This window comes from Ranitomeya variabilis, chromosome 2, assembly GCF_051348905.1.
Source record: "Ranitomeya variabilis isolate aRanVar5 chromosome 2, aRanVar5.hap1, whole genome shotgun sequence".
Taxonomy (NCBI): Eukaryota; Metazoa; Chordata; class Amphibia; order Anura; family Dendrobatidae; genus Ranitomeya; species Ranitomeya variabilis.
The window spans coordinates 184,597,146-184,624,547 of NC_135233.1; the positions used below are offsets into that span (position 1 = coordinate 184,597,146).

Here is a 27,402-nt window from a genome sequence, read left to right on the forward strand (position 1 = left end):
CGACTGTTTCCACTTTTAGATTTATGGCTGATGCAAGAATGTGCCATTTAGCGACCAGAATGCCAAAGGTACACTCTACTGTTCTTCGGGCCCTGGTCAGTCTATAGTTAAAGATCCTTCTAGTGTGGTTCAAGTCCCGACTGGAATAGGGCTTCAGTAGGTTTTCACACATCTGAAAGGCCTCATCCCCAACCATAACAAATGGCATCGGTGGACCTTGAGTGTTGGGGAGAGGTTGTGGCAGGGGAAAATTGAAATTGTTGCCATACACATGGCGGCCCATATCCGAGTTCTTGAAAGTCTGGGAATTGTTGCCACGGCCAAAAGCTCCAATGTCCACGGCGATGAAGCGACAGTTCGCATCGGCTATTGCCATGAGCACAACAGAAAAATATTTTTTGTAATTGAAGTACTCCGATCCTGTTCTGGCAGGCTTGATAATGCGGATGTGCTTTCCATCCACCGCTCCTAAACAGTTGGGGAAATCACACACACTCCAGAATTTTTCCGCAATTTCAAGCCACATGTCCAAGGTGGGTAGGGGTATAAACTCATCCCGGAGTACATTCCACAAAGCCCGGCAGGTGTCCGCAACTATTCCGGACAGGGTGGATATTCCAAGCCGGTATTGGAAGTGGAGGGATGATAAACTCTCTCCGGTTGCCAGAAATCTGTAAGAATAACAAACCCCCCAAAAATTACAATCTATTCTATTTATAGTTACGCTAAAGAAAGAAAGGAAATTACCCAAAACATACATGTCAGAAAACACAAAATTTGGACTGTCATTGGTTTAGATTTGTTACGTACCTTAATGTAACCAGCAGACGTTCCTCCGGTGGAATCGCTCTACGGAGCTGGGTGTCCTGTCTCTGTATGGCTCCTTGGACACGAGCAAGCAAATCCCGGAACGACTCTTGCAACATCCTTGTATATTCATGGAATTTCTCCGGGTTGGCATTAAGCTCGGCATACAGCGTGTGATAGGCTCCACGGCTCTCACATAGTTCCATAATGGGGTGTCTCCAAATACGCCTACGTTGTCTCCTTCTCCATCTTTCGCGATTTCTGTCTTGCTCCCAAGCAAAAGCACAGGCAAGAAACAGCTTGATGCTTAAATCCAGGTTGAAATAAAAGCTCTCCATGCGAAGATCCATCATGACACAGGATACAGGAGCAAAATCTGAAGATTCCAGCTGTTCAGGGGTCTATATAAAGAAATCCCATAATACACGCCCTCTGTAGTCCCATTGGCGGTGTCTGGTTATCTTGATTTTTCTCTTGTGAAATTTCTCATCATGTGCACGTTTAAAACGCATCCGCAAGTGGTGGAAAAAACGCATATAAACGCTTACAAACGCGGCGTTTTTTTAAACGCATGCGTCTAAAAAACGCCACGTTTGTACGCGTTTATATGCGTTTTTTCCACCACTTGCGGATGCGTTTTAAACGCAAATGTGAAACCAGCCTTAGTTAGGGAAAAAATAATAAAATTTAAAAAATGTATTTATTTCTATTTTCCCATTAGGGTTAGGGCTAAAGTTAGGGTTGGGGCTAAAGTTAGGGTTTGGATTACATTTACGGTTGGGATTAGGGTTAGGTGTGTCAGGGTTAGGGGTGTGGTTAGGGTTATGGTTGGGATTAGGGCTAGGGGTGTGATAGAGTTAGGGGTGTGGTTAGGGTTGGGATTAGGGATGTGTTGGGGTTAAGGGTGTGTTGGGGTTAGGGGTGTGGTTAGGGTTTGGATTAGGGGCATGTTCGGGTTAGGGGTGTGGTTAGGATTATGGTTGGGATTAGGGTTATGGGTGTGTTCGGGTTAGGGTTGGAGTCAGAATTGGGAGGTTTCCACTCTTTAGGCACATCAGGGGCTCTCCAAACGCGACATAGCGTCCAATCTCAACCTTAATGCTTGATTGTATGCATCTGGTCCACCCTTAATTCTCTGACCAAGATGAGCAGAGACCACTCCTCTCTGCTTCACACCTGAATGCACTTAGTTGTACATATATTGCATAGCACAAGTCTGCAATGACTTTAGTCTGCTGTGTGATACCTATAAGTGTGTCCTAGTCACCCAGTCACTGTAAACAATGTTTCCGTTTGTTTTCACTTTCACCCCTATAATTCTTCACTTTCTGCAAACTCCCCTAATCCCTACTCCTAGTAAAGAACTGTTCATCTCCTCTTCAATCCTCCCCATCCATCTCACCTCCTCCTCAGAACTGTTCCTTAACATACAATCCTCTGTCTCCAAGCACAGACAGCCACCTCATGCCCTCTCCTGCTCCCACCTGCTAACACTTTCTCTGCTCCTCCTCACTACTGGTGATCTCTCTCCAAATCCTGGTCCTCCTCACCACATCCCCACAGTCAGTTCTACCTCCCACCCAAGCTCCATCACAAATTTCCATAACCTCTCTAACCTTATACCCATTCGCACAGCCCCCACTTCCCCAGTCCCACTAACAGGAGCTCTGTGGAACGCTCGCTCTGTCTGCAACATGCTTTCCTACATCCACGACCTTTTTGTTACTACCAAACTTTCCTTCCTCGCCATCACTGAAACCTGGCTCTCCCCTTCTGACACAGCCTCTCCTGCTGCACTTTCCTATGGTGGCTTCCACCTTTCTCACACACCCCGCCCCAGCAGCAAGCATGGCGGAGGAGTTGATTTTCTCCTGTCAGATAACTGCTCCTTCACCCCAATCCCACTGCCACCCTCTGTTACCCTCCCTTCCTTTGAGGTGCACTCTGTGCGCATCTATGCCCCAACCAACCTCCAACTGGCTGTCATTTACCGCCCCCCAGGGCCAGCCACCACCTTCTTTGACCACTTCACCACCTGGCTACTTAATTTCCTTTCTGCGGACATCCCCACTATCATCATGGGCGACTTCAACATACCCATTGACACTTCCCTCTCAGCTGCCACTAAACTTCTATCTCTTACTTCCTCCTTCAGCCTCACTCAATGGTCTTCTGCAGCCACTCACAAAGATGGTCACACATTGGACCTCATCTTCACCCGCCTCTGCTCCCTATCCAACCTCTCTAACTCCCTCTTCCTTTTTCTGACAACAATCTATTCACATTCTCTTTCCTCTCCACTCCTTGTCTACAATCCCCACCCCACAAACTTGCACACCCTCGCAGAAATCTTAAACAACTTGATCTACATTCACTCTCTGAATCCCTCCTCCCTCTCACAGACATAAGTTCCCTACACAATGCGGATGACGCTGCCGCTCTATATAACACCACAATAGCTTTGGAATCTCTTGCCTCTATCACACATACCAAAGCTCACAAAATCAACAGACAGCCCTGGCACACCAGCCTGACCAAAGAACTGAGGCGAGCTTCCAGGGCTGCAGAGCGGAGATGGAAAAGATCCCACTCCAACAAGCACTTTATCGCATTCAAACAGTTCCTCACTACTTTCAAGACCACACTCGCCACAGCTACACAAACCTACTTCTCGTCTCCAATATCCTCCCTGTCTCACAACCCTAAACAGTTATTCAACACCTTCAACTCTCTCCTCCGTCCCCCAGCACCTCCTCCCTCCCCACTCATCTCAGCTGAAGACTTTGCCTCATTTTTCAAGCAGAAGATTGAGAACATCAGAGACAATTTTAGTCGACAACCCCCAGAACCCTTACTCCCAACTACCCAGCCCTCCACCCCGAAAACCAACTTCTCCACCATTACAGAAGATCGACTCTCCACTCTACTCTCAAGATCGCATCTTACCACCTGTGCACTTGACCCGATCCCTTCCCACTTCATCCCAAACCTCGCCGCAGTCTTCATCCCAACTCTAACCCATCTCTTCAACCTATCACTAACAACTGGTGCTTTCCCCTCAAGCTTTAAACATGCTTCAATCACACCTATCCTCAAAAAGCCCTCTCTTGACCCATCCTCTGTATCTAGCTATCGCCCTATATCACTTTTCCCTATGCCTCAAAACTACTGGAACAACACGTCCATCTTGAACTGTCCTCCCATCTATCTTCCTGCTCCCTTTTGGACCGCCTACAATCAGGCTTGCGGTCACACCACTTCACTGAAACTGCCCTAACTAAGGTCACCAATGACCTATTAACCACCAAGAGCAAGCGACACTACTCTATCCTCCTCCTCCTGGACCTATCCTCTGCCTTTGACACAGTGGACCATTCCCTATTACTACAGACCCTCTCATCCCTTGGCATCACAGACTTGGCCCTATCCTGGATCTCGTCATACCTAACTGACCGAACATTCAGCGTCTCCCATTCACACACCACCTCCTCACCTCGCCCCCTATCTGTCGGAGTCCCGCAAGGTTCAGTTCTAGGGCCCCTGCTCTTCTCCATTTACACTTTTGGCCTGGGACACCTCATAGAATCTCACAGTTTTCAGTATCATCTCTATGCTGATGACACACAGATCTACATCTCTGGACCAGATATCACCACCCTACTAACCAGAATCCCTCAATGTCTATCCGCTATTTCATCCTTCTTCTCCGCTAGATTTCTAAAACTTAACATGGACAAAACAGAATTCATTGTTTTTCCCCCATCTCACGCGACCACCCCAACGAACCTATCCATTACAGTAAACGGCTGCCCACTCTCCCCAGTCCCACAAGCTCGCTGTCTCGGGGTAATCCTTGACACTGATGTCTCCTTCAAACCGCATATCCAAGTCCTTTCCACTTCCTGCCGCCTTCAACTCAAAAATATTTAACGGATCCGTACATTCCTAAACCAAGAATCTGCAAAAACCCTAGTCCATGCCCTCATCATCTCCCGCCTCGACTACTGTAACCTCCTGCTCTGTGGGCTCCCCTCTAACACTCTCGCACCCCTCCAATCAATTCTAAGCTTTGCTGCCCAAATAATCCACCTGTCCCCCCGCTATTCCACGGCCTCTCCCCTCTGTCAATCCCTTCACTGGCTCCCCATTACCCAGAGACTCCAGTACAAAAGCCTAACCATGACATACAAAGCCATCCACAACATGTCTCCTCCATACATCTGTCACCTCGTCTCCCTGTACTTTCCTGCACGCCACCTCCGATCCTCACAAGATCTCCTTCTCTACTCCCCTCTTATCTCCTCTTCCCACAATCAAATACAAGACTTCTCCCATGCTTCCCCCATACTCTGGAACTCTCTACACAACATATCAGACTCTCACCTACCATCGAAACCTACAAAAAGAACCTGAAGACCTACCTCTTCCGGCAAGCCTACAACCTGCAGTAACAACCGATCGACCAAACCACTGCACGACCAGCTCTATCCTCACCTACTGTATCCTCACCCATCCCTTGTAGATTGTGAGCCCTTGCGGGCAGGGTCCTCTCCTCCTGTACCAGTTGTGACTTGTATTGTTCAAGATTATTGTACCTGTTTTTATTATGTATACCCCTCCTCACATGTAAAGCACCATGGAATAAATGGCGCTATAATAATATATAATAATAATTATAATAATGATCTCAATTCCAGACAATTTTGAATTGGAAAATCAAACAGCGCTCCTTCACTTCCGAGCTCTGCCATGCGCCCAAACAGTGGTTCCCCCCCCCCCCCACATATGGGGCATCTGCGTACTCAAGACAAATTGTACAACAACTTTTGGGGTCCAATTTCTCTTGTTACCCTTGGGAAAATAAACATTTGGGGGCTAAAAAAAAATCATTTAATCATTTTTGTGGGAAATTTTATTTATTTTCATGGCTCTGCATTTTAAACTGTAGTGAAACACTTGGGGCTTCAAAGTTCTCACAACACATCTAGATAAGTTCCTTGGGGGGTCTAGTTTCCAATATTGGGTCACTTGTGGGGGGTTTCTACTGTTTAGGTACATCAGGGGCTCTGCAAATGCAATGTGACAGCAGCAGACCATTACATTAAGTCTGCATTCCAAACGGCGCTCCTTCCCTTCTGAGCTCTGCCATGCACCCAAACGGTGGTTCCCCCCCACATATGGGGTATCCGCGTACTCAAGAAAAATTCGACAACAACTTTTGGGGTTCAATTTCTCCTGTTACCCTTGGGAAAATACAAAACTGTGGGCTAAAATATAATTTTTGTGGAAAAAAATATTTTTTATTTTCACGGCTCTGTGTTATAAACTGTAGTGAAACACTTGGGGGTTCAAAGTTCTAACAATACATCTACATCTACTTTTCAAAATAGTGTCACTTGTGGGGGCTTTCCACTGTTTAGGCACATCAGGGGCTCTCCAAACGCGACATGGCGTTATATCTCAATTCCAGTCAATTTTGCAATGAAAAGTCAAAAGGCGCTCCTTTCCCTTCCGAGGTCTGTCATGCGCCCAAACAGAGGTTTACCCCCCACATATGGAATATCAGCGTACTCCGGACAAATTGCACAACAACTTCTGGGGTCCAATTTCTCATGTTACCCTTGGGAAAATAAAAAATTGGGGGGCGAAAAGATCATTTTTGTGAAAAAATATGATTTTTTTTATTTTTACGGCTCTACATTATAAACTTCTGTGAAGCACTTGGTGAGTCAAAGTGCTCACCACATATCTAGATAAGTTCTTTAGGGGTCTACTTTCCAAAATAGTGTCACTTTTGGGGGGTTTCCACTGTTTAGGCACATTAGGGGTTCTCCAAACGAGACATGGCGTCCTATCTCAATTCCAGCCAATTTTTAATTGGAAAGTCAAACTGCGCTCCTTCACTTCTGAGCTATGCCATGCGCCCAAACAGTGGTTCCCCCCCACATATGGGGTATCACCGTACTGAGGACAAATTGTACAACAACTTTTGGGGTCCAATTTCTCTTGTTAACCTTGGTAAAATAAAACAAATTGGATATGAAGTAATTTTTTGTGAAAAAGTTAACTGTTCATTTTTTAAACATTCCAAATATTCCTGTGAAACACCTGAAGGGTTAATAAACTTCTTGAATGTGGTTTTGAGCACCTTGAGGGGTGCAGGTTTTAGAATGGTGTCACACTTGGGTATTTTCTACCATAACTATAGTTATCATAAAGTAACTTCAAATGTGATGTGGTCCTTAAAAAAAATATTGTTGTAAAAATGATAAATTGCTGGTCAACTTTTAACCCTTATAACTCCCTAACAAAAAAAAAATTTGGTTCCAAAATTGTGCTGATGTTAAGTAGACATGTGGGAAATGTTACTTTTGAAGTATTTTGTGTGACATATCTCTGTGATTTAAGGGCATGAAAATTCAAGTTGGAAAATTGTGAAATTTTCAAAATTTTCGCCAAAATTCTGTTTTTTTTTCACAAATAAACGCAAGTAATGTTAAGGAAATTTTACCACTAACATGAAGTACAATATGTCACGAGAAAAGAGTGTCACAGAATCACGGGGGTCCATGCAAGCGTTCCAGAGTTATAACCTCATAAAAGGACAGTGGTCAGAATTGTAAAAATTGGCCCAGTCATTAACCCCTTAACGACCTTTGACGCATACGCTGCGTCATGAAAGTCTGTGCCTTCCCGACCTATGACGCAGCGTATGCGTCATGGAGGGATCGCGTCCCTGCAGATCGGGTGAAGGGGTTAACTCCCATTTTACCCGATCTGCAGAGACAGGGGGAGTGGTGCTTCAGCCCAGGGGGGGTGGCTTCACCCCCCCGTGGCTACGATCGCTCTGATTGGCTGTTGAAAGTGAAACTGCCAATCAGAGCGATTTGTAATATTTCACCTAAAAAACTGGTGAAATATTACAATCCAGCCATGGACGATGCTGCAATATCATCGGCCATGGCTGGAAATACTAAAGTGACCCCCCCCACACCCACCGATCGCCCCCCCAGTCCTCCGTTATGGGGTCCGGTCCCCTCCGTCCGCCTGCCGGCTCCCCCGTCCTCCTGTCCGCTCCCTCCTTGCTCAGATCCCCCCCCCCCCTGTGCTCCGATCACCCACCCTGTGCTCCGATCCACCCCCCCCCCCCACCCCTTCATACTTACCGATCCTCCCGGTGTCCGGCCGTCTCCTCGCTGGGCGCCGCCATCTTGGAAAATGGCGGGCGCATGCTCAGTGCGCCCGCCGAATCTGCCAGTCGGCAGATTCCTTACAAGTACATTTTGATCGCTGTGGTAGGTTCTATCACAGCGATCAAAATAAAAAAAATAATAAATAACCCCCCCCCCCCCCCTTTATCACCCCCATAGGGACAATAATAAAATAAATAATTTTTTTTTTTTTTTTCTTCCACTAGGGTTAGGGTTAGAACTAGGGTTAGAACTAGGGGTAGGGTTAGGGGTAGGGTTAGGGTTACGGGTAGGGTTAGGGGTAGGGTTATGGCATGTGCACACAGAGCGGATCGGCAGCGGATCCGCAGCGGATCGGCAGCGGATCCGCAGCGGATCGGCCGCGGATCCGCAGCGGATCCGCAGCGGATCGGCAGCGGATCCGCAGCGGATTGGCAGCGGATCCGCAGCGGATTGGCCGCGGATCGGTAGCGGATTGGCCGCGGATCCGCAGCGGATTGGCCGCGGATCCGCAGCGGATTGGCCGCGGATCCGCAGCGGATCGGTAGCAGATTGGCCGCGGATCCGCAGCGGATTGGCCGCTGCGAATTCAAAGCAGTTTTCCATCAGGTTTACAGTACCATGTACACCTAAGGAAAACCAAATCCTCTGTGCCCATGGTGCGGAAAATTCCGTGCAGAAACGCTGCGTTGTATTTTCCGCAGCATGTCAATTCTTTGTGCGGATTCCGCAGCGTTTTACACCTGTTCCTCAATAGGAATCCGCAGGTGAAATCCGCACAAAAAAACACTGGAAATCTGCTGTAAATCCGCAGGTAAAACGCAGTGCCTTTTACCTGCAGATTTTTCAAAAATCGTGCGGAAAAATCTCACACGAATCCGCAACGTGGGCACATAGCCTTAGGGTTAGGGTTGGAATTAGAGTTAGGGTTGGAATTAGGGCTAGGGTTTGAAATAGGGTTAAGATTAGGCTTGTGGTTAGGGTTACGGATAGGGTTAGGGGTGTGTTGGGGTTACAGTTGTGGTTAGGGTTGGGATTAGGGTTACGGTTGGGATTAGGGTTAGGATTAGGGTTGGAATTAGGGTTACGGGTGTGTTGCGGTTAGGGTTGTGGTTAGGGGTGTGTTGGGGTTAGGGTTGTGATTAGGGTTATGGCTACAGTTGGGATTAGGATTAGGGGTGCGTTGGGGTTAGTGTTGAAGTTAGAATTGAGGGGTTTCCACTGTTTAGGCACATCAGGGGTCTCCAAACGCAACATGGCGCCACCATTGATTCCAGCCAATCTTGCGTTCAAAAAGTCAAATGGTGCTCCCGCCCTTCCAAGCCCCGACGTGCGCCCAAACAGTGGTTTACAGCGTACTCAGGACAAACTGGGCAACAACTGTTGGGGTTCAATTTCTCCTGTTACCCTTGCAAAAATAAAAAATTACTTGCTAAAACATAATTTTTGAGGAAAGAACAATTATTTTTTATTTTCACGGCTCTGCGTTATAAACTTCTGTGAAGCACTTGGGGGTTGAAAGTGCTCACCACACATCTAGATAAGTTCCTTCGGGGGTCTAGTTTCCAAAATGGGGTCACTTGTGGGGTGTTTCTACTGTTTAGGCACATCAGGGGCTCTGCAAATGCAATGTGACGCCCGCAGACCATTCCATCAAAGTCTGCATTTCAAATGTCACTACTTCCCTTCCGAGCCCTGACGTGCGCCCAAACAGTGGTTTACCCCCACATGTGGGGTATCAGCGTACTCACAACAAACTGGGCAACAAATATTGGGGTCCAAATTCTCCTGTTACCCTTGTGAAAATAAAAAATTGCTTGCTAAAACATCTTTTTTGAGGAAAGAAAAATGATTTTTTATTTTCATGGCTCTGCGTTGTAAACTTCTGTGAAGCACTTGGGGGTTGAACGTGCTCACCACACATCTAGATAAGTTCCTTCGGGGGTCTAGTTTCCAAAATGGGGTCACTTGTGGGGTGTTTCTACTGTTTAGGCACATCAGGGGCTCTGCAAATGCAATGTGATGCCCGCAGACCATTCCATCAAAGTCTGCATTTCAAATGTCACTACTTCCCTTCCGAGCCCTGACGTGCGCCCAAACAGTGGTTTACCCCCACATATGGGGTATCAGCGTACTCACAACAAACTGGGCAACAAATATTGGGGTCCAAATTCTCCTGTTACCCTTGTGAAAATAAAAAATTGCTTGCTAAAACATCTTTTTTGAGGAAAGAAAAATGATTTTTTATTTTCACGGCTCTGCGTTGTAAACTTCTGTGAAGCACTTGGGGGTTGAACGTGCTCACCACACATCTAGATAAGTTCCTTGGGGGGTCTAGTTTCCAAAATGGGGTCACTTGTGGGGGGTTTCTACTGTTTAGGCATATCAGGGGCTCTGCAAACGTAACATGATGCCCGCAGACCATTCCATCAAAGTCTGCATTTAAAAACGTCACTACTTCCCTTCCGAGCCCCGGCATGTGCCCAAACAGTGGTTTACCCCCACATATGGGGTATCAGCGTACTCAGGAGAAACTGGACAACAACTTTTGGGGTCCAATTTCTCCTGTTACTCTTGCAAAAAATAAAAAATTCTGGGCTAAAAAAATATTTTTGAGGAAAGGAAACACATTTATTATTTTCACGGCTCTGCGTTATAAACTTCTGTGAAGCACTTGGGGGTTCAAAGTGCTCACCACACATCTAGATAAGTTCCCTTGGGGTTCTAGTTTCCAAAATGGAGTCACTTGTGGGGAGTTCCTACTGTTTAGGCACATCAGGGGCTCTGCAAACGCAACCTGATGCCCGCAGAGCATTCCATCAAAGTCTGCATTTCAAAACGTCACTACTTCCCTTCCGAACCCCGACGTGTGCCAAAACAGTGGTTTACCCCCACATATGGGGTATCAGCGTACTCAGGAGAAACTGGACAACAACTTTTGGGGTCCAATTTCTCCTGTTACTCTTGCAAAAATAAAAAAATTCTGGGCTAAAAAAATATTTTTGAGGAAAGGAAACACATTTTTTATTTTCACGGCTCTGCGTTATAAACTTCTGTGAAGCACTTGGGGGTTCAAAGTGCTCACCACACATCTAGATTAGTTCCTTGGGAGGTCTAGTTTCCAAAATGGGGTCACTTGTGCGGGAGCTCCAATGTTTAGGCACATCAGGGGCTCTCCAAACGCGACATGGTGTCCGCTAATGATTGGAGCTAATTTTCCATTCAAAAAGCCAAATGGCGTGCCTTCCCTTCCGAGCCCTGCCGTGCGCCCAAACAGTGGTTTACCCCCACATATGGGGTATCATCGTACTCAGGACAAACTGGACAACAACATTTGGGATCCAATTTCTCCTATTACCCTTGGGAAAATAAAAAATTCTGGGCTAAAAATCATTTTTGAGGAAAGAAAAATTATTTTTTTATTTTCACGGCTCTGCGTTATAAACTTCTGTGAAGCACCTGGGGGTTATAAGTGCTCACTATGCATCTAGATAAGTTCCTTGGGGGGGTCTAGTTTCCAAAATGGGGTCACTTGTAGGGGAGCTCCAATGTTTAGGCACACAGGGGCTCTCCAAACGCGACATGGTGTCCGCTAACGATTGGAGCTAATTTTCCATTCAAAAAGTCAAATGGCACGCCTCCCCTTCCGAGCCTTGCCGTGCACCCAAACAGTGGTTTACCCCCACATATGAGGTATCGGCATACTCAGGAGAAATTGCCCAACAAATTTTAGGATCCATTTTATCCTGTTGCCCATGTGAAAATGAAAGAATTGAGGCTAAAAGAAATTTTGTGTGAAAAAAAAGTACTTTTTCATTTTTGCGGATCAATTTGTGAAGCACCTGGGGGTTTAAAGTGCTCACTATGCCTCTAGATGAGTTCCTTGGGGGGTCTAGTTTCCAAAATGGGGTCACTTGTGGAGGAGCTCCAATGTTTAGGCACACAGGGGCTTTCCAAACGCGACATGGTGTCCGCTAACGATGGAGATAATTTTTCATTCAAAAAGTCAAATGGCGCTCCTTCCCTTCCGAGCCTTACCATGTGCCCAAACAGTGGTTTACCCCCACATGTGAGGTATTGGTGTACTCAGGAGAAATTGCCCAACAAAATTTAGGATCCATTTTATCCTGTTGCCCATGTGAAAATGAAAAAATTGAGGCTAAAATAATTTTTTTGTGAAAAAAAAGTACTTTTTCATTTTTACGGATCAATTTGTGAAGCACCTGGGGGTTTAAAGTGCTCACTATGCTTCTAGATAAGTTCCTTGGGGGGTCTAGTTTCCAAAATGGGGTCACTTGTGGGGGAGCTCCAATGTTTAGGCACACGGGGGCTCTCCAAACGTGACATGGTGTCCGCTAAAGATTGGAGCAAATTTTTCATTCAAAAAGTCAAATGGCGCTCCTTCCCTTCCGAGCCCTGCCGTGCGCCCAAACAGTGGTTTACCCCCACATATGAGGTATCAGCGTACTCAGGACAAATTGGACAACAACGTCCGTGGTCCAGTTTCTCCTTTTACCGCTGGGAAAATAAAAAAATTGTTGCTAAAAGATCATTTTTGTGACTAAAAAGTTAAATGTTCATTTTTTACTTCCATGTTGCTTCTGCTGCTGTGAAACACCTGAAGGGTTAATAAACTTCTTGAATGTGGTTTTGAGCACCTTGAGGGGTGCAGTTTTTAGAATGGTGTCACTTTTGGGTATTTTCAGCCATATAGAACCCTCAAAATGACTTCAAATGTGAGGTGGTCCCTAAAAAAAATGGTTTTGTAAATTTTGTTGTAAAAATGAGAAATCACTGGTCAAATTTTAACCCTTATAACTTCCTAGCAAAAAAAAAAATTGTTTCCAAAATTGTGCTGATGTAAAGTAGACATGTGGGAAACGTTATTTATTAACTATTTTGTGTCACATAACTCTCTGGTTTAACAGAATAAAAATTCAAAATGTGAAAATTGCGAAATTTTCACATTTTTTGCCAAATTTCCGTTTTTTTCACAAATAAACTCAGAAATTATCGACCTAAATTTACCACTAACATGAAGCCCAATATGTCACGAAAAAACAATCTCAGAATCGCTAGGATCCGTTGAAGCGTTCCTGAGTTATTACCTCATAAAGGGACACTGGTCAGAATTTCAAAAAACGGCAAGGTCATTAAGGCCAAAATAGGCTGGGTCATGAAGGGGTTAACATGCAAACCTCCCTTGGGGGTTAAGGGGTTAATCAGTGAGTAAAAAAAATACCACAGAAAAAAAACAACTTTGCTTGTGTTGCCATTTTCTGATACCTGTAATGCTTTACATTTTCAAGATACAGGGCTGTGTGAGGGCTTCTTTTTTTCACCATGACCTGGTGTTTTACTGATATTTTGGGATAAATACAATGTTTAATGTCCACTTATTGCATTTTATTGCAATGTTTTTCATATTTTTTTTTTTTAAATTTCACTTTTTACTTTTTTTACTGGAATGATGCAGCCCCTTGCTGGTGCGTGTTAAATGCTGCTGCCAGAGATTGACAGCAACATTTAACAGGTTAACAACCGCAGGCAAAGCTCCACCCGCAGTTGTCAAAGGCACGTGATGACTGACTGAATCAGCCATCATTTGCTGGGAAAGATGCGGGGTCACAGTATCAGCCAGCATCAAATTCACGGACACGACATATGTAAATGTATGTCATACGTTGTGAAGGGATTAAAGAACTACAAAGCAGATTTCTTTGCCAAAGGTATCAATTTAATCTGTGCTACAAAATTGTGCTGTACTCTTTAAATCCCCAAAATTTATATTCATGACTAATCTAAGGCCAATTTTTCTCTTCAATCAAATTTTACTCTTGGGACAATGCATTCACTTTCCATCTGACAACTTAGTTGTGACAGCTCTAGCAAGGCAGAAATTTTATAAACCGGAAAGGTGACAACCTGTACAATAATTACATGGTTAACTTGACTAATTAGCCAAGATGTACATACCAACTTAGACATGTAGTGTTGATAATGCCTACATCAATTTACCATACACACAGGTATCAGTTTGTTAAAAAGAAGCACAGACAGGCAACATATCACTTCTCACCAGCTGACACAAGGGTTTCATGCATAAAAGAGAAATAATGGCGGGCTCACGATACAGGGGTGTGACTCAATGGAACTGGATCAGTGTCAGTGAGGTTGATTTTACTGGTGAAACATAATCAAGAAATATGTTTCAACTGTAAAATCCACATAGGCAATAACTGCACCACACAACTATAGCCATTGTGCCGAGTGCCACTCTACTGCTCACGTGAACCCAGTATGAAAACTATTGATCTCATTCTCTGCTATAGGCATCACTGGCACTTTTTCCTGTAAAGATATAAATAAAAATAGTTTTCCAAGACCTGGGTAATTTGGGGGATTTGCTTGCTCTTGTAATCTTTGGAGATTTCTTGGCCGCCCAGTCATCACTCAACTCGATGTCACTGGAGTCAGAACAATTACAGCTATCAATAACAGTTGATATCAATCCATTGCTGTAAATTTCATCTGGCAAAAACAGAAAAAGAAAATATGAAATATTTTAAGGTAGGGCAACACATCTTCAAATAATGTAGACCTTGCTCCAATTACTGAGTATATACAAATAATCCATCCTAGCTATTTACAACCCACTGTATCTGGCTCTCGCTGGCTTGTCCATAAGGATCCAAAATCCTAACCATCATAATTAACCTACAGCTGGTACACAACCAGATGAAGAAAAGCAAGGAAACAAGCACGACAGGAAAATTGTGGGAATGTTTCACTTCTTTCCAGTACAGGGAAGAACATTTTGGACAGTGGAACAACAGTAAATTAAACCTTAATATTAGTAATTTAATACATTAAAATACTTTTTTTTCCCCATGTATGATTACTGCTTTCTCTGTATGCACCACATATTTCTACATACCCCAGGCACAGTTATATAATATGATCGACTTAAATGTCTAGCTCAAATTCAGCATAACCTCCATAGCCACAAAGTCAAACTGTAAAAGTTAAGATTTATTTAGGAATCTGCAAAACCTTTCCAAATTTAAAAAAAAAAATCAACTTTGTTAAAAAAACAACAAAAATTGTAGACTGTCTGGCACCAGGTGCAAATGTTGGGTGAATCCAACAACACGTCCACAGGTAATGATTAAAATCAAAGTCTTCTATTATTTCATGTTACAATTAAAGATTAAAAACATTCTTGAAAAATAGTGTAAAAAATATTCGGAAAGAACCTTAGGCGCTTCGAACAATTCAGTTCTTATTCATAGTACTATCCCAATATGTACAGAATCCATTTTATATCTAAATAAAAAGAAGTGACATTTGTGCATTGAAAAAAAATAAATATATTTTTTCTTTCCTTCTCCTTCCTTCCTCTTCCTTTCATAATAAATGAGTACTTTATGGAATATGATACTTCAATAGATATATATAAGATCTCATTTAATATTTATTCCTTTTGGAGTACTATAATTATTGAAAGGCATTCATTTTAAATTCTTTATTAGTAGATGTGAAAGTACAGTTTTTTGTGTAAGCTATATAGGGACATAAACCGCAAGCTTTTTTGTCACATTTGTAAGAAGCATTAGTTGAGCAGGGGCAGAAATATAGCCAATGCAGCTTGTGGAGGGGGGCTCTTGCAGGGTTGCAATACTGAGGGCAATATGGCCTACTGCTCGGATCCCGGGGCTACAGGGGGACCATGGCCAGATTGCCTTTATCATATGTGGCAGGCAGGGAGCGATCTCTGCAGCTTTGCTGCTTACAGAAGAGAATGACAGCGCAGCTGCACAAATCTGTCTTCTGCTTCCTGCCTGGGGCTTTCTCTCTGACACAGGCTTGATGACATCAGGATCCAGTGTGTGCCTGTGTCAGAAAGAAAGTTGCTGGCGCTGTAGAAAGAAGCAGCGATGCTTCGGGGTAACAGACGGAGAGGTGAGTGTGCTTTTTTTCAATGCACTGCGGAGAGGACAATGAGGGTGGTGTGTCGTGTGAGAGGGGACTATGATGGGATGTGAGACAGAGGACAATGATTGGACGTGTGGAGAGGATAATGATGGGATATTTGGGAGAGGACAATGATGGGATGTCGAGTCGAGGGCAATGATGTGGGAGAGGGCAATGATAGGATGTGGAGGAGAGGACCATGATGGGATATATGGGAGTGGACAATGGGATGTCGAGTTGAGGGCAATGATGTGTGGGAGAGGGTGGTTGTGGTGTGGGAGAGGACTATGATGGGATGTGAGACAGAGGACAATGCTAGGACGTGTGGAGAGGACAATGATGCGATATATGGGAGAGGACAATGATGGGATGTTGAGTCGAGGGCAATGATGTGTTGGAGAAGGCAATGATAGGATGTGGAGGAGAGAACAATGATGGGATGTGTGGGAGGGGACAATGATGGGATGTGGAGGAGAGGAAAATGATGAGATGTGGAGGAGTGGTAGAGGACGATACAGAGGAGAGTGGGAAATGAGAGGGTAAGGTGTGTAGACACTTTGTAAATGAATTGTAAGGTGGGAGAAGACACTGTCGGGGACTTACATTGAATTGGGAGGAGGCAGAGGATGTTAAGTACCTGATAATATGTTCTCCCACCCCCAAATTCATTATGATGCTTTCAAGGTCTTTTATTAAATAATCAGGACACGGGACACTAAAGCTATGCGCACACATTCAGGATTTGCAGCAGAAAATTCTGCTGCATATCCTAATATACAACCTAGAAATATGAAACATGGCTACATATAAAATTTATAAACTTTATTTGATAAATTCAAAACAAGAACAAAACAACAGAAAAGGGGGGGAGGTTTGAAGCAAGAAAGGGGTAGCTACTTAGGTTATGCTAAGTTCATTATGGTTAATTATAACCATTGTTGCTGGTGAACATTAAATAACATCTGATATCTAAAGAGATATCCTTATTTCATCAGGAATTTATTTCAACAAATATAATAATAAGTAATAAACAAATATAAAAATAACTGCTGATAAAAACACTGGACAAAACACTTGGATAATATGCACCATATACATAGACCATTATAATTAATCATAAGTAAATTAACATAATCTAAGTAGTTGCCCCTTTTGTGCTTCAAATCCCCCGTTTTCTGTTGATTTCTTATTTTGGTATTATATCCTTAATTTATCAAATAAAAAATAAATAAATTTCATATGTAGTCGTGAGATCCATGTTCTGATCAAATTTTGAGGATCAGAATAGGACATGCTCAATGCTTCTCTAAAAGAGGGCAGCACACTGACACTGCACACGGATATGGGAATGTAGCCTTATTATGTATAGCATAGTCCCTTAGTATATAGTGTACTCACTGTGTATAGCACAGTCCCTTATATAGTGTACTCACTTATTGTGTATAGCGCCGTCTTTAGTTTCCTCTTTTATTATGTATTACAACTGTCTCTTATTATGTACCATCCTTTCTAGTTATGTATAGGGTGATACCTTATTATAAAACATCCTCTTTTGTTATGTACAGTTCTGTCCCTTACATAGTGTTTTTTTTGTTAATCACAACTCCCTCTCTTTATTACATAGTTATCTCTTGTTAGATATAAAATGACTATTGGTGGAGCAGTATCTGACCAGAAGACCAGCCCATCAGCTCCTCCATTAGAAAAGAAGCTTTCACGTGCTCCATCAGCTATCACTGCAGTTTATATCTAACAAGAGACAACGGTATGTAATATAGAAAATGGTTCTATAAATAATCCGATATGTAAGGTATGGTGCCGTACATAAGAGAGTGCACTGTGCAACAAGGGACGGCAATATACATAATAAAGGAGACTATGAAAGATATATATATATATATATATATATATATATATATATATACACACACACACACACACACATACACACACACACACATATATATATATATATACATCTGTAGCTTTGTCGCCATAAAAGGAGGAGAGCCTAGACACATTTCTTGCACAGGGGCCATCCCTGTTTATTAGTATGATCACTTGAGAATATAATGTTACTTATAGTGGTTCCACCTAGAAACAAATTTGTAACGTGTTTGTAGAATATTTTGCTAAGATTTATCAGTGTACACAACTGGTAAATATTTTTTTTAATAATATTGGTATTTTGATTTTAGGAATTACTATACTGAGTGGAAAAAATTATAGGATTATTTAATGTATATTTTGCCTTTTTTGTGTATGATATTGATTAGGAATTAGCTATTTTTGCTGAGATAAAAGCTTGCTCTGAATATCCTCTTTAAAAACAAAAAACGGTTATCTATAATAGAATATTCATGTGAATATTGTTTTTCTGTGGTACAGCATCTCTTTGCCCTCACGTATCATTCTACTAGTAGATTTTGTATGACATGTCTTAGGTGACAACTAGTAGCATAAAACATAGAATTACCAGCTATTGGTTTCCTATAAATTTCTGTGCAAACCTTTTCATTTTTAACATCTCCATATAACAAAATATCCAAAAAAGGAATATGAGCAGGATGTCTGTTGAATGGGAAAAAAATATTATCAGTGTTGTTATTTATGTATGTGATGAAATTCGGTAAGGGACTCATCATCTATGACCATACCAACAAAACATCAGACACATAAGGATTAAATGAGGTATATATATACAGTTGTGTGAAAAAGTGCCCTCTTCCTGATTTCCTATTCTTTTGCATGTTTGTCACACTTATTTGTTTCAGCTCAGCAAACAAATTTAAATATTAGACAAAGATAACACAAGTAAACACAAAATGCCACAATATTTTATTGTTGGTGAGATGTTGCTTTTCTGAAATGCTGTGTCAGTTCTATACCAGATGTAATGGGACATACACCTTCCAAAAAGTTCAACTATTGTCTCGTCAGTCCATAGAGCATTCTAACCAAAAGTCTTGGGGATAATCAAGATGTTTTCTGGCAAAAACGGAGATGAGCCTTTATGTTCTTATTGCTCAGCAGTGGGTTTTCGTCTTGGATCTCTGCCATGCATGCCATTTTTGCCCAGTCTCATTCTTATGGTGGAGTAATGAACACTGATATTAACTGAGGTAATTGAGGCCTGGATGTTGTTCTGGGTTCTTTTGTAACCTCTTGGATAAGTTGTCGCTGTGCTCCTGGGGTAATTTTGGTCAGCCGGTCACTCTTGGGAAGGTTCACCACTGTTCCTTGTTTTCGCCAAATTGAGGATAATTTGCTGGAGACCCAAAGTTTTAGAAATGGCTTTATAACCTTTTCCAGACTGATAGCTCACAATTATTTTGTTTCTCATTTGTTCCAGAATTTCTTTGAACTGTGGCATGAGGTCTAGCTTCTGAGGGTCTTTTGGTCTACTTCCCTTTGTCAGGCAGGTCCTATTTGAGTGATTTCTTGATTGAGAACAGGTGTGGCAGTAATCATGCTTCAGTGTATAGGGAATTTGAATTCAGCTTCCCAAAGATGTGATAAACCACAATTAATTTGCTTTAAGGGGGAAAGAGGGCAATCACTTTTTCACACAGGGCCCTGTAGGTTTCGATTTCTTTTGCCCTTAATAACAAAGATCTTCAGTTAAAAACTTTATCTGGTGTTTTCTTGTGTTATCTGTGTCTGATATTTAAATTTGTTTGGTGATGTGAAACATTTAAGTGTGACAAACATGCAAAAGAACAGGAAATCAGGAAGGGGGCAAACACTTTTTCCTTGGCATTGTAGAAAAAATTTGCCCAGAAAAAAAGTGAGTAACAAGTATAAATTGCGGTAGTTTCTTATAATAATCAATACATTTGCACATTTGATCAGTCCAAAAAAAAAGGAATGCTAATTTATGCTGTATCGAGGTGTACAGTGCATTTATATCACACGTTACCAAGGTATAATTTTCAAACCATTGAATGTCCTTCATAACAATTAAAACATGTTCAAAATCACAAATATAGCTGGGGACAATTGTACCAAAGATTTTAGTCTATCGCATCACAAACTTGATTTTGTGTCCATGTTCAGGATTGCATCAGGATTTGGTCAGGATTTTATGCAGGTAAAATCCAGACCAAATCTGCACCTGAGGTCACTGGCAGGTCACCTGCGTTGTCCTTGCGTTGTTTCAGCACTGTAAGGATATGCTGCGTTAAAAGACGTGCCGCATGTCCGTTAGCGCGGGTCTGCCGCATGCGTCTTTTAATGCATAGTGGAGACGGAATTTCATGAAATCCCCTCCACTATGCTGTAACATCTGGATGCTGCGTGTTTGACGCTGCGGCTCTACGCAGCGTCAAACACGCAGCGTTTCCTGAACGTGGAGACATACCCTTAGGCTCCCTCAGGGCTCAGTCCTTGGCCCCCTTCTCTTCTCTACACGGCCCCAATTGGACAGACCAACAGCAGATTTGGCTTTCAGTACCAACTTTAAGCTGATGACATGCAACTATACACGTCAACTCCTGACCTTACCCCCGCTGTATTAGAGAACACCAGTGACTCTGTCTGCAGTATCCAACACTGTCTGCTCTCTATCTGAAACTCAATCTGTCCAAAACTGAACTTCTTCAGCTCCTGCCATCTACTAACCTCCCTAAAGCTGACATCTCCCTCTCCGTGGGTGGCACCATAATAACGTCCCGGCAGCAGGCACACTGTCTGAGTGTTATGTTAGACACCAATCTTTCCTTCAGCTCCCACATACAATATCTTGCCTGCTCTTGCCGCTTACATCTAAAGAACATCTCTAGAATCCGGCCATTTCTCACCATAGAAACAACAAAAACCCTCACTGTTGCCCTGATCCACTATTACCTAGGCTACTGTAATGCTCTATTAATTGGCCTCCCCATTATTTGACTTTCCCCTCTCCAGTCCATCCTTAATGCCGCAGCCAGAGTTGTTTACCTGGCTAATCGATACTTGGACACATCTGTTCTGTGCACATCATTGCACTGGCTGCCCATTCATAGAATCCCTCATTTCTGTCTACCCGCTCGTTATGCTCTGCAAACGACTCTCAACTAACCTCTGCACTAATCCGTACCTCCCACTCCCGGCTCAAAGACTTCTCCCGTGTTGCGCCAATCCTCTGGAATGCTCTACCCCAAGAAATTAGGACTATCCACAACTTACATAGCTTTAAGCGCTCCCTCAAAACACATCTGTTCAGAACGGCCTATCATGTTCCCTAATCAAAGTCCGTTTGTGTGTGTGCAGCCCATTCACTATCTATCTGAGTATAACCCTCCATCAAACTCCACTGCACCCAACAGTACCACAAAAAACTGGCTGGTGACCACCTCATGCAGCCTTTATCCATTCCCATTGCCTCAAGATGGCTGGACCATCATTGTAAATTAGCCCCTGTACATTGTGTTTCCCCCACCTCATTGTAGGTTGTAAGCTCTTACAGGCAGGGTCATCATTATTTTGCTTTAATTATTGTATTACTTTGAATGTTGCTAATTATGACTTGTATATGAACTGTTGAATTGTAAAGTGCTGCGGAATATGTTGGCGCTGTATAAATAAAGATTAATATTATTATCATCTAACCACTAACAGATTTTCCAACAAGTATCCAATGCCAGACACAAGAAGTCTGAATCGTGGTGGAAATTTCTCCTTGTGCATTTTTGGGAGAGCATGGAGTTCTCGGAAAGGGAGGATTTAAATATTCAGCTTATTTAGTTGTAATAAGACCAAGTTGTACTCCTTCATCCAGAAGTTTTGGTAAAGATTCCTTAATTTGCTTAATAGGATCAGAAACCAATTGCTGATAAACCTTTGAATCTTTTAACATATTTAAATTTTTTTCTCATATAGACCTTTGTCCATAGAAACAATGGAACCCCCTTTGTCTGCATTTTTAACGATGACATTGCCATTAATTTGCAATTGTTTTAATGCTTGTTGTTCACCTATGGCAAAATGTTTTTGAAAATGTTTTTTTTTATGTAGTTTTTAAATTCTCCTTCTACCATGAATAGACTGCATGACTGTAGGGGTCTGGTAGATCAGATCACTTGGCTGCACATACAGGTATACACAAAAACAGTGCCTCTATAAATCTTCCACTGGTTTATTTAAAAATACTGCATAAACCAGTGCAACATTGGCAAAACAAACACGGCCTTCCTGACCTAACAGGAAAACATAAACATAACGTATGGCACCGTCGTTGTTGCTACGGGAATCCTCCAGCTTCAGGAACAAACAACACAAGCTTTAGTCTTCCTAAACATCAAAAGACAGCTCCAGAGCTTTGCACCTCTAAAACCCACCCCACGCTGAATTCGCTAGAAGGCTGGGTATTTATCCTCTTGACTCCTCCCATTCTACAGCTGTTCAATCAACCAAGCACTAAACATGGCCAATTAACCCCTCTCAGCACTTAGTGTGCTGAAGCATTTTCCTATATTTTATAATAGGTTTATATTAGTATAGCTAACAACCTCAGTGCTACATATCTCACCTGCAGTACTTTGCCAGTGACTTTGTCACAGGGGTAAATGGTTTGATTAGGTACCCTGTTGAAAAAATTATAATCATGTAATGTAGAAGACTCTGTAGTGGAATCTTAAATTGGTCAGAGTAAACTGCTCCATGAAATTCAAGATAATTAATTCCTTTTCAGGTGTGAATTCAGTAGTGAGTGATTAGAGGTTGGTTCATCATTTAAAAAAATATTTCTTAGTTGTTAGGTATCTTTTAGGAATTTATTCACATTCATCATAGTTGAAAAACTGGAAGCAGGGTTTTCACTGTGGATTGACTGGAGGCTCGAAATTAATTGACAAGAGCATTTTCATTCAGTTACCGTTAGTAGAAGTGTAGATATTTGCTGAACATTCTCATTCACTGAGGTTAATCACAAAGTAACATCATATGCTTCCTCTAGTGGTGGCTATGTCATGTTTCAAAGGGAATGCTTTGGCATTTCAGAGAAAATATAGTTTGATGAGTAGCTGGGAACTTTAGGGAAAGACCTGACTACTGAAAAATCTGGTGCCACCCTTGGACAGATTCTCCTCCTTTCCCACCTTCAGTTGATTGATAGGTCACTCACATGTATGTACATGAAAGGCTACGTTCACATTAGCGTCTTTGGGCGCGACGGCGTCAACGCAACCCAAAACGCATGTCAAACCGATAGCCACATGTCAAATGCGCCTTTTTACTCAAAAGGCGCATGCGTCGAACAACGCGGGTCAACGCAGGCACCTGCGCCCTATGCGTTTTACATAGACAGTAATGTGTTTTTTGGGGGCATTTACGACGCAAGTGCGTTGCATGCGTTGTTTACGGGAAATCTGACGCAGGAAAAATGCAACATGTAGCGTCGGCCGTGCCCTGTCTGGTGCGCCCAAATGACGCATGCGTCGTACAATGCTTGACAACGCATACCGGCGCATGTCCATGCGCCCCCCAAGTTAAAGATAGGGGCGCATGACGCATGCGTCGGTATCCGTCGACGACGCTGCGCCCAAAGACGCTAATGTGAACGTAGCCAAAACCTGTCAATCACCGTGAGTGATGTGGGGAAAAGCCATAGTAGTCTTGTCTTGCGTTTCAGATAAAAATATACCTGTCTTCAATTGTGCAGCCAGGCTTTGAGTCATGCTGCCCGTGATATGGGCACCACGAATCGAGTGACAAGTTATATTTAAATTTATGTTTATTTTAACAAAATCACTTGGTCACTTTTGGCTCCTAAGTGTTACAATTAGGCAGAAAAAGAATATTTTTTGGTTTCATTTGTTACCATCTTAGCAGCTGTCTAAATTTTCCCCCATTTAAAGCTATGGCATTATTTTAGAGACAGAGCTCCGAATCTCTGCAGTGGAAAGTTTAAATGACCAAATTCTAACTGTTTACAACCACCACTTGTATAACCGTAATGCAATTTTCTTGTGGAGTTCAATCTAGCACAGTACACTAAGCTCCGTCACTCCCCCAAGCCTAGAAAATAAGTGATCAGTTTCATAACACAGAGAAGAAAATAACTCTTTAAAGGGAAATTGTCACCACATTTGACCTATCTAAACTATTAATATGGGCATACAGGTTGTAGAATGCTGAAAACAGTCCTACCTGAGTATTTCAGATGCCTTGTTGTTGAAAAATTCTCTTTTATCACTTTATATAAGAACCTCTTCCATGCTCTGGAGTGATGGTGCCTGGAGGATAACTCTGCCTCCTGAGCTTATTTTACATGAAGAGGAGTTACCAGTGTGATATTCAATGGTTACCATTGTGATGTGTAATGGCCGCTCTCCTGATCTCACTGCAGAGCAGTGTGTGATTATAACTGACACATCTGCAGGTTCCTCTCAGATTCAGTGTCCATCTCACAAGCAGAGAGTGCTGCAATATTGTTGCAATACAGCAAAGCTCAGAGAAAAGCACAAAATGTGTTTGCAAAAAGACAAATTTTATTTCTCCTGTTCTGTATTAGTTACTTGTCCCTTCATGTAAAACAAGCTCAGGAGGGGTGCGTGGCTATGTAGCCGAGCGGAGAGGACGTGTCTGGCTGGAGCTCCTGTGATCCTGATTTGAATCCTGCAATATACTCACCCAGGAGGGTTCCTTCGGCTGCCGCTGTGTTCCCCTGGATACATGGAGACGCCCGGCTTCAGAGGAGGTGTTCAGTGCAGCTCCGGCTGGGTGAGCGCCGGGGAAGCCAGGACGGTGGACGGGCTTTGAAGGAGACGGCGGCCATTTTACCTGCTGCGTGCGCCGGCGGTGAAGGACGTGGAGCGGCGGCACTCGGCTCAAGGGGAGATAGCTGGACGCAGGCAAAGCTCCGGGAGGTACGACAGGGGGACCGTGTGGTGTGAGCCCTGAGAAACGGGCCCTGCGCTCCCCCCATCCTCAATACGGTATAGTGCCTGATAGTCCCAGTGTCTGCTCCCAAACGGATGTATCTCCCTCCGCTCCCGCCATTCAGAGTGTAACTGCGGACACTGTGGTGCCTGGTGGGTGGCTGACCTGCCGAGCACCACACAGAGATTGAGATATAGATAAATTCACCGCATACAAACATTGTTTGGAGGAGGACCCTATATCTCTTGATAAACATTGAGCTTTATTTATCTCGGCTTTATCCCCCGGACTTGCACCTCCCCCCCAGGGTAATAAGTGCAGCAGCTGCAATAAATCCTTGGTGCCACACGCTGCTTCCTCCGTAAGAATCTTCTGTAGGCTGTGTAGATACTTAACACAGACTTATTTGCTCTGCAACACATTGCTGCATTAACTAAGTAGTGACTGTATTTAATTATAGTGCAACAGTGCCTGGACCTTATTTCACAAAACATTAACAATGCATCGTCCAAGATCCTCGGGTGCAACTGAAAAGTTGAGAAAATATGCACGACCTGACCCCCCCTGATAACCTGCGGTCGAATAAAGATAATTCACCTGGGGCCAAGACTGCTAGTCAGCCAAAAAAACGTGCTTCTGATAGTGAGGAGGATGGAGATCGGGAGGATTTACATTGAAACAAGCGTCCAAGCAGTTAATGCAGGCTATATCACTAACCAGGACATCCTTAACTGGGGAAAATAGAGGAGGTGCACTCTGAGGTGGGACGCCTGCGACAGGACATGCAATCTATGAGGGGCCGCATTACGGAGGTGGAGTCCCGGGTATCTCGTGACGAAGTGGTAGCGAAACGTACGTTGGAGTGGTGTGTGCAGGGGACGGCGTGAGCTCCAGACTGGTGAGCACTATGGCATTATGTGATAGTTCTTGATTTATATTACTCCAGCACCATTGGCTGTTCGATCACTTGATTTATATTTCAGGCATATATTGTTATTATGTGGCTTTATTTACTTAGGTTATTTATTTATTTTCATTTTGAGCCTGTTCTCACCAGTTTTTGTGCACTATAATATTTAGCACTTGATATGAATTTTGGTGTATTTTTATTTTTTATCACTATTGACTGTTATTATCCATTTCTGGTTATATATTGAGTATTAGTTCACCATTTTATTATAAATTATTTTTCTTTTTTCACATTATCACATTTTTATATTATATATTGCACACAAAGACATTTTTTATGCCGATGGTATGCTGGTTATAAGATAAAATATAGTATATTATATACCTGGTGCTACACGGTTTGTTGCTCCCTGTCCCCTGCTGGACACATCTTTTTTTACATACATATATATATATATATATATATATATATATATATATACACACATTGTTTATATATGTGTATAAATTTTATATATATTTTTTTATATACTGAAGTCGTTTCATTGGACATCATGTGGTTTTAATTATTTGTAATAAAAATCTTGTGCATTGTGATGTGTTTATTGTTCATTAATAATATTTTATTAATGTTTTTGTGTATAATCATGATTTGATTTTTAATAAAATACAATTTATTCAATATTTTATTTCTTTTGAATACTTTTTTTTGGGTATGTATTATTGTTTTCAGTATTCATAGTTTTTTATATTTTCATAACAGTGGTATTTCTTTTCTGTATAGGTTTTGTACGTCGGAATAATATCCGCATTATTGGGCTCCCAGAATGCTCAGAGGGTCAGCAACCGGATCAATTCCTGGAGAGTTGGCTTAAAGATACTTTGGGAGACTAATTCTCCTCTACCTTCTCTGTGGAAAGGGCTCACAGAGTACCAACAAAACCTCTTCCCCCGGGCGCCCCACCGAGACCCTTTTTGGTGCGCCTTTTGAATTGCAGGGATAGTGATGCAGTGCTCCGCAAGGCAAGACAAAAAAGCCCCATAAAATTTAATAATGCCAATATATCAATATTCCCGGATTTCTCTATGGAATTGCAGAAACAACGTGCCCAATTCATGGAGATAAAGAAACAACTCAGGGAAAACCACATTTTATATTCAATGATTTATCCAGCCTGTCTCAAGATTATTTACAAGGGTTCTTCCTCTTTCTTTATGACCCCAGAAGCCGAGCAGGCTTGGATGAAGAAGATTGGATGCGATCTCATGTGGGAGCGAATGGAGGGGAAAAATCCTAAATTACCTGCCGTCCTTACATATAGATACTCCGGAAATGGAACTCTTTCACTGGGTTTTCTTCTCCTTTTATTTTTTCTTCCATTTTTAATGAGAAGAGCTATTACCGCCAAAGTCCAAGAAAACAACTATACCGGACTCTGCTTTCAGAGATGGTAAACTCATTTTTTTGGACAGCGATAGGAGCAAGAAACTTTGCTCCCTCTTGAAGCGTATTTTGCTTTATCTTGTTTTAGTATTGTTAGGAATTGGTTATATAGGAATTGCTGCCATGTTTTATTCCACTGTATACCAGAAATGTGATTGGCGTGACAATGTGTATTATTTGTGGATGAGGAGGTACGGCATCTGATCTTACCGTGGGTAC

The 27,402-nt window shown here is 42.6% G+C and overlaps 1 protein-coding gene across 2 annotated transcripts in view; it reads right to left on the bottom strand.

Annotated features, from left to right (window-relative positions):
- TULP4 (TUB like protein 4) overlaps positions 1-27,402 on the bottom strand; it is a 411,660-nt gene that overhangs the window by 62,976 nt on the left and 321,282 nt on the right. For both annotated transcript variants that reach the window (XM_077283286.1, XM_077283285.1), the window contains exon 10: positions 14,384-14,528. In XM_077283286.1, the coding sequence (XP_077139401.1) occupies positions 14,384-14,528 (145 nt within the window). The remainder of the gene's footprint in view (positions 1-14,383; positions 14,529-27,402) is intronic.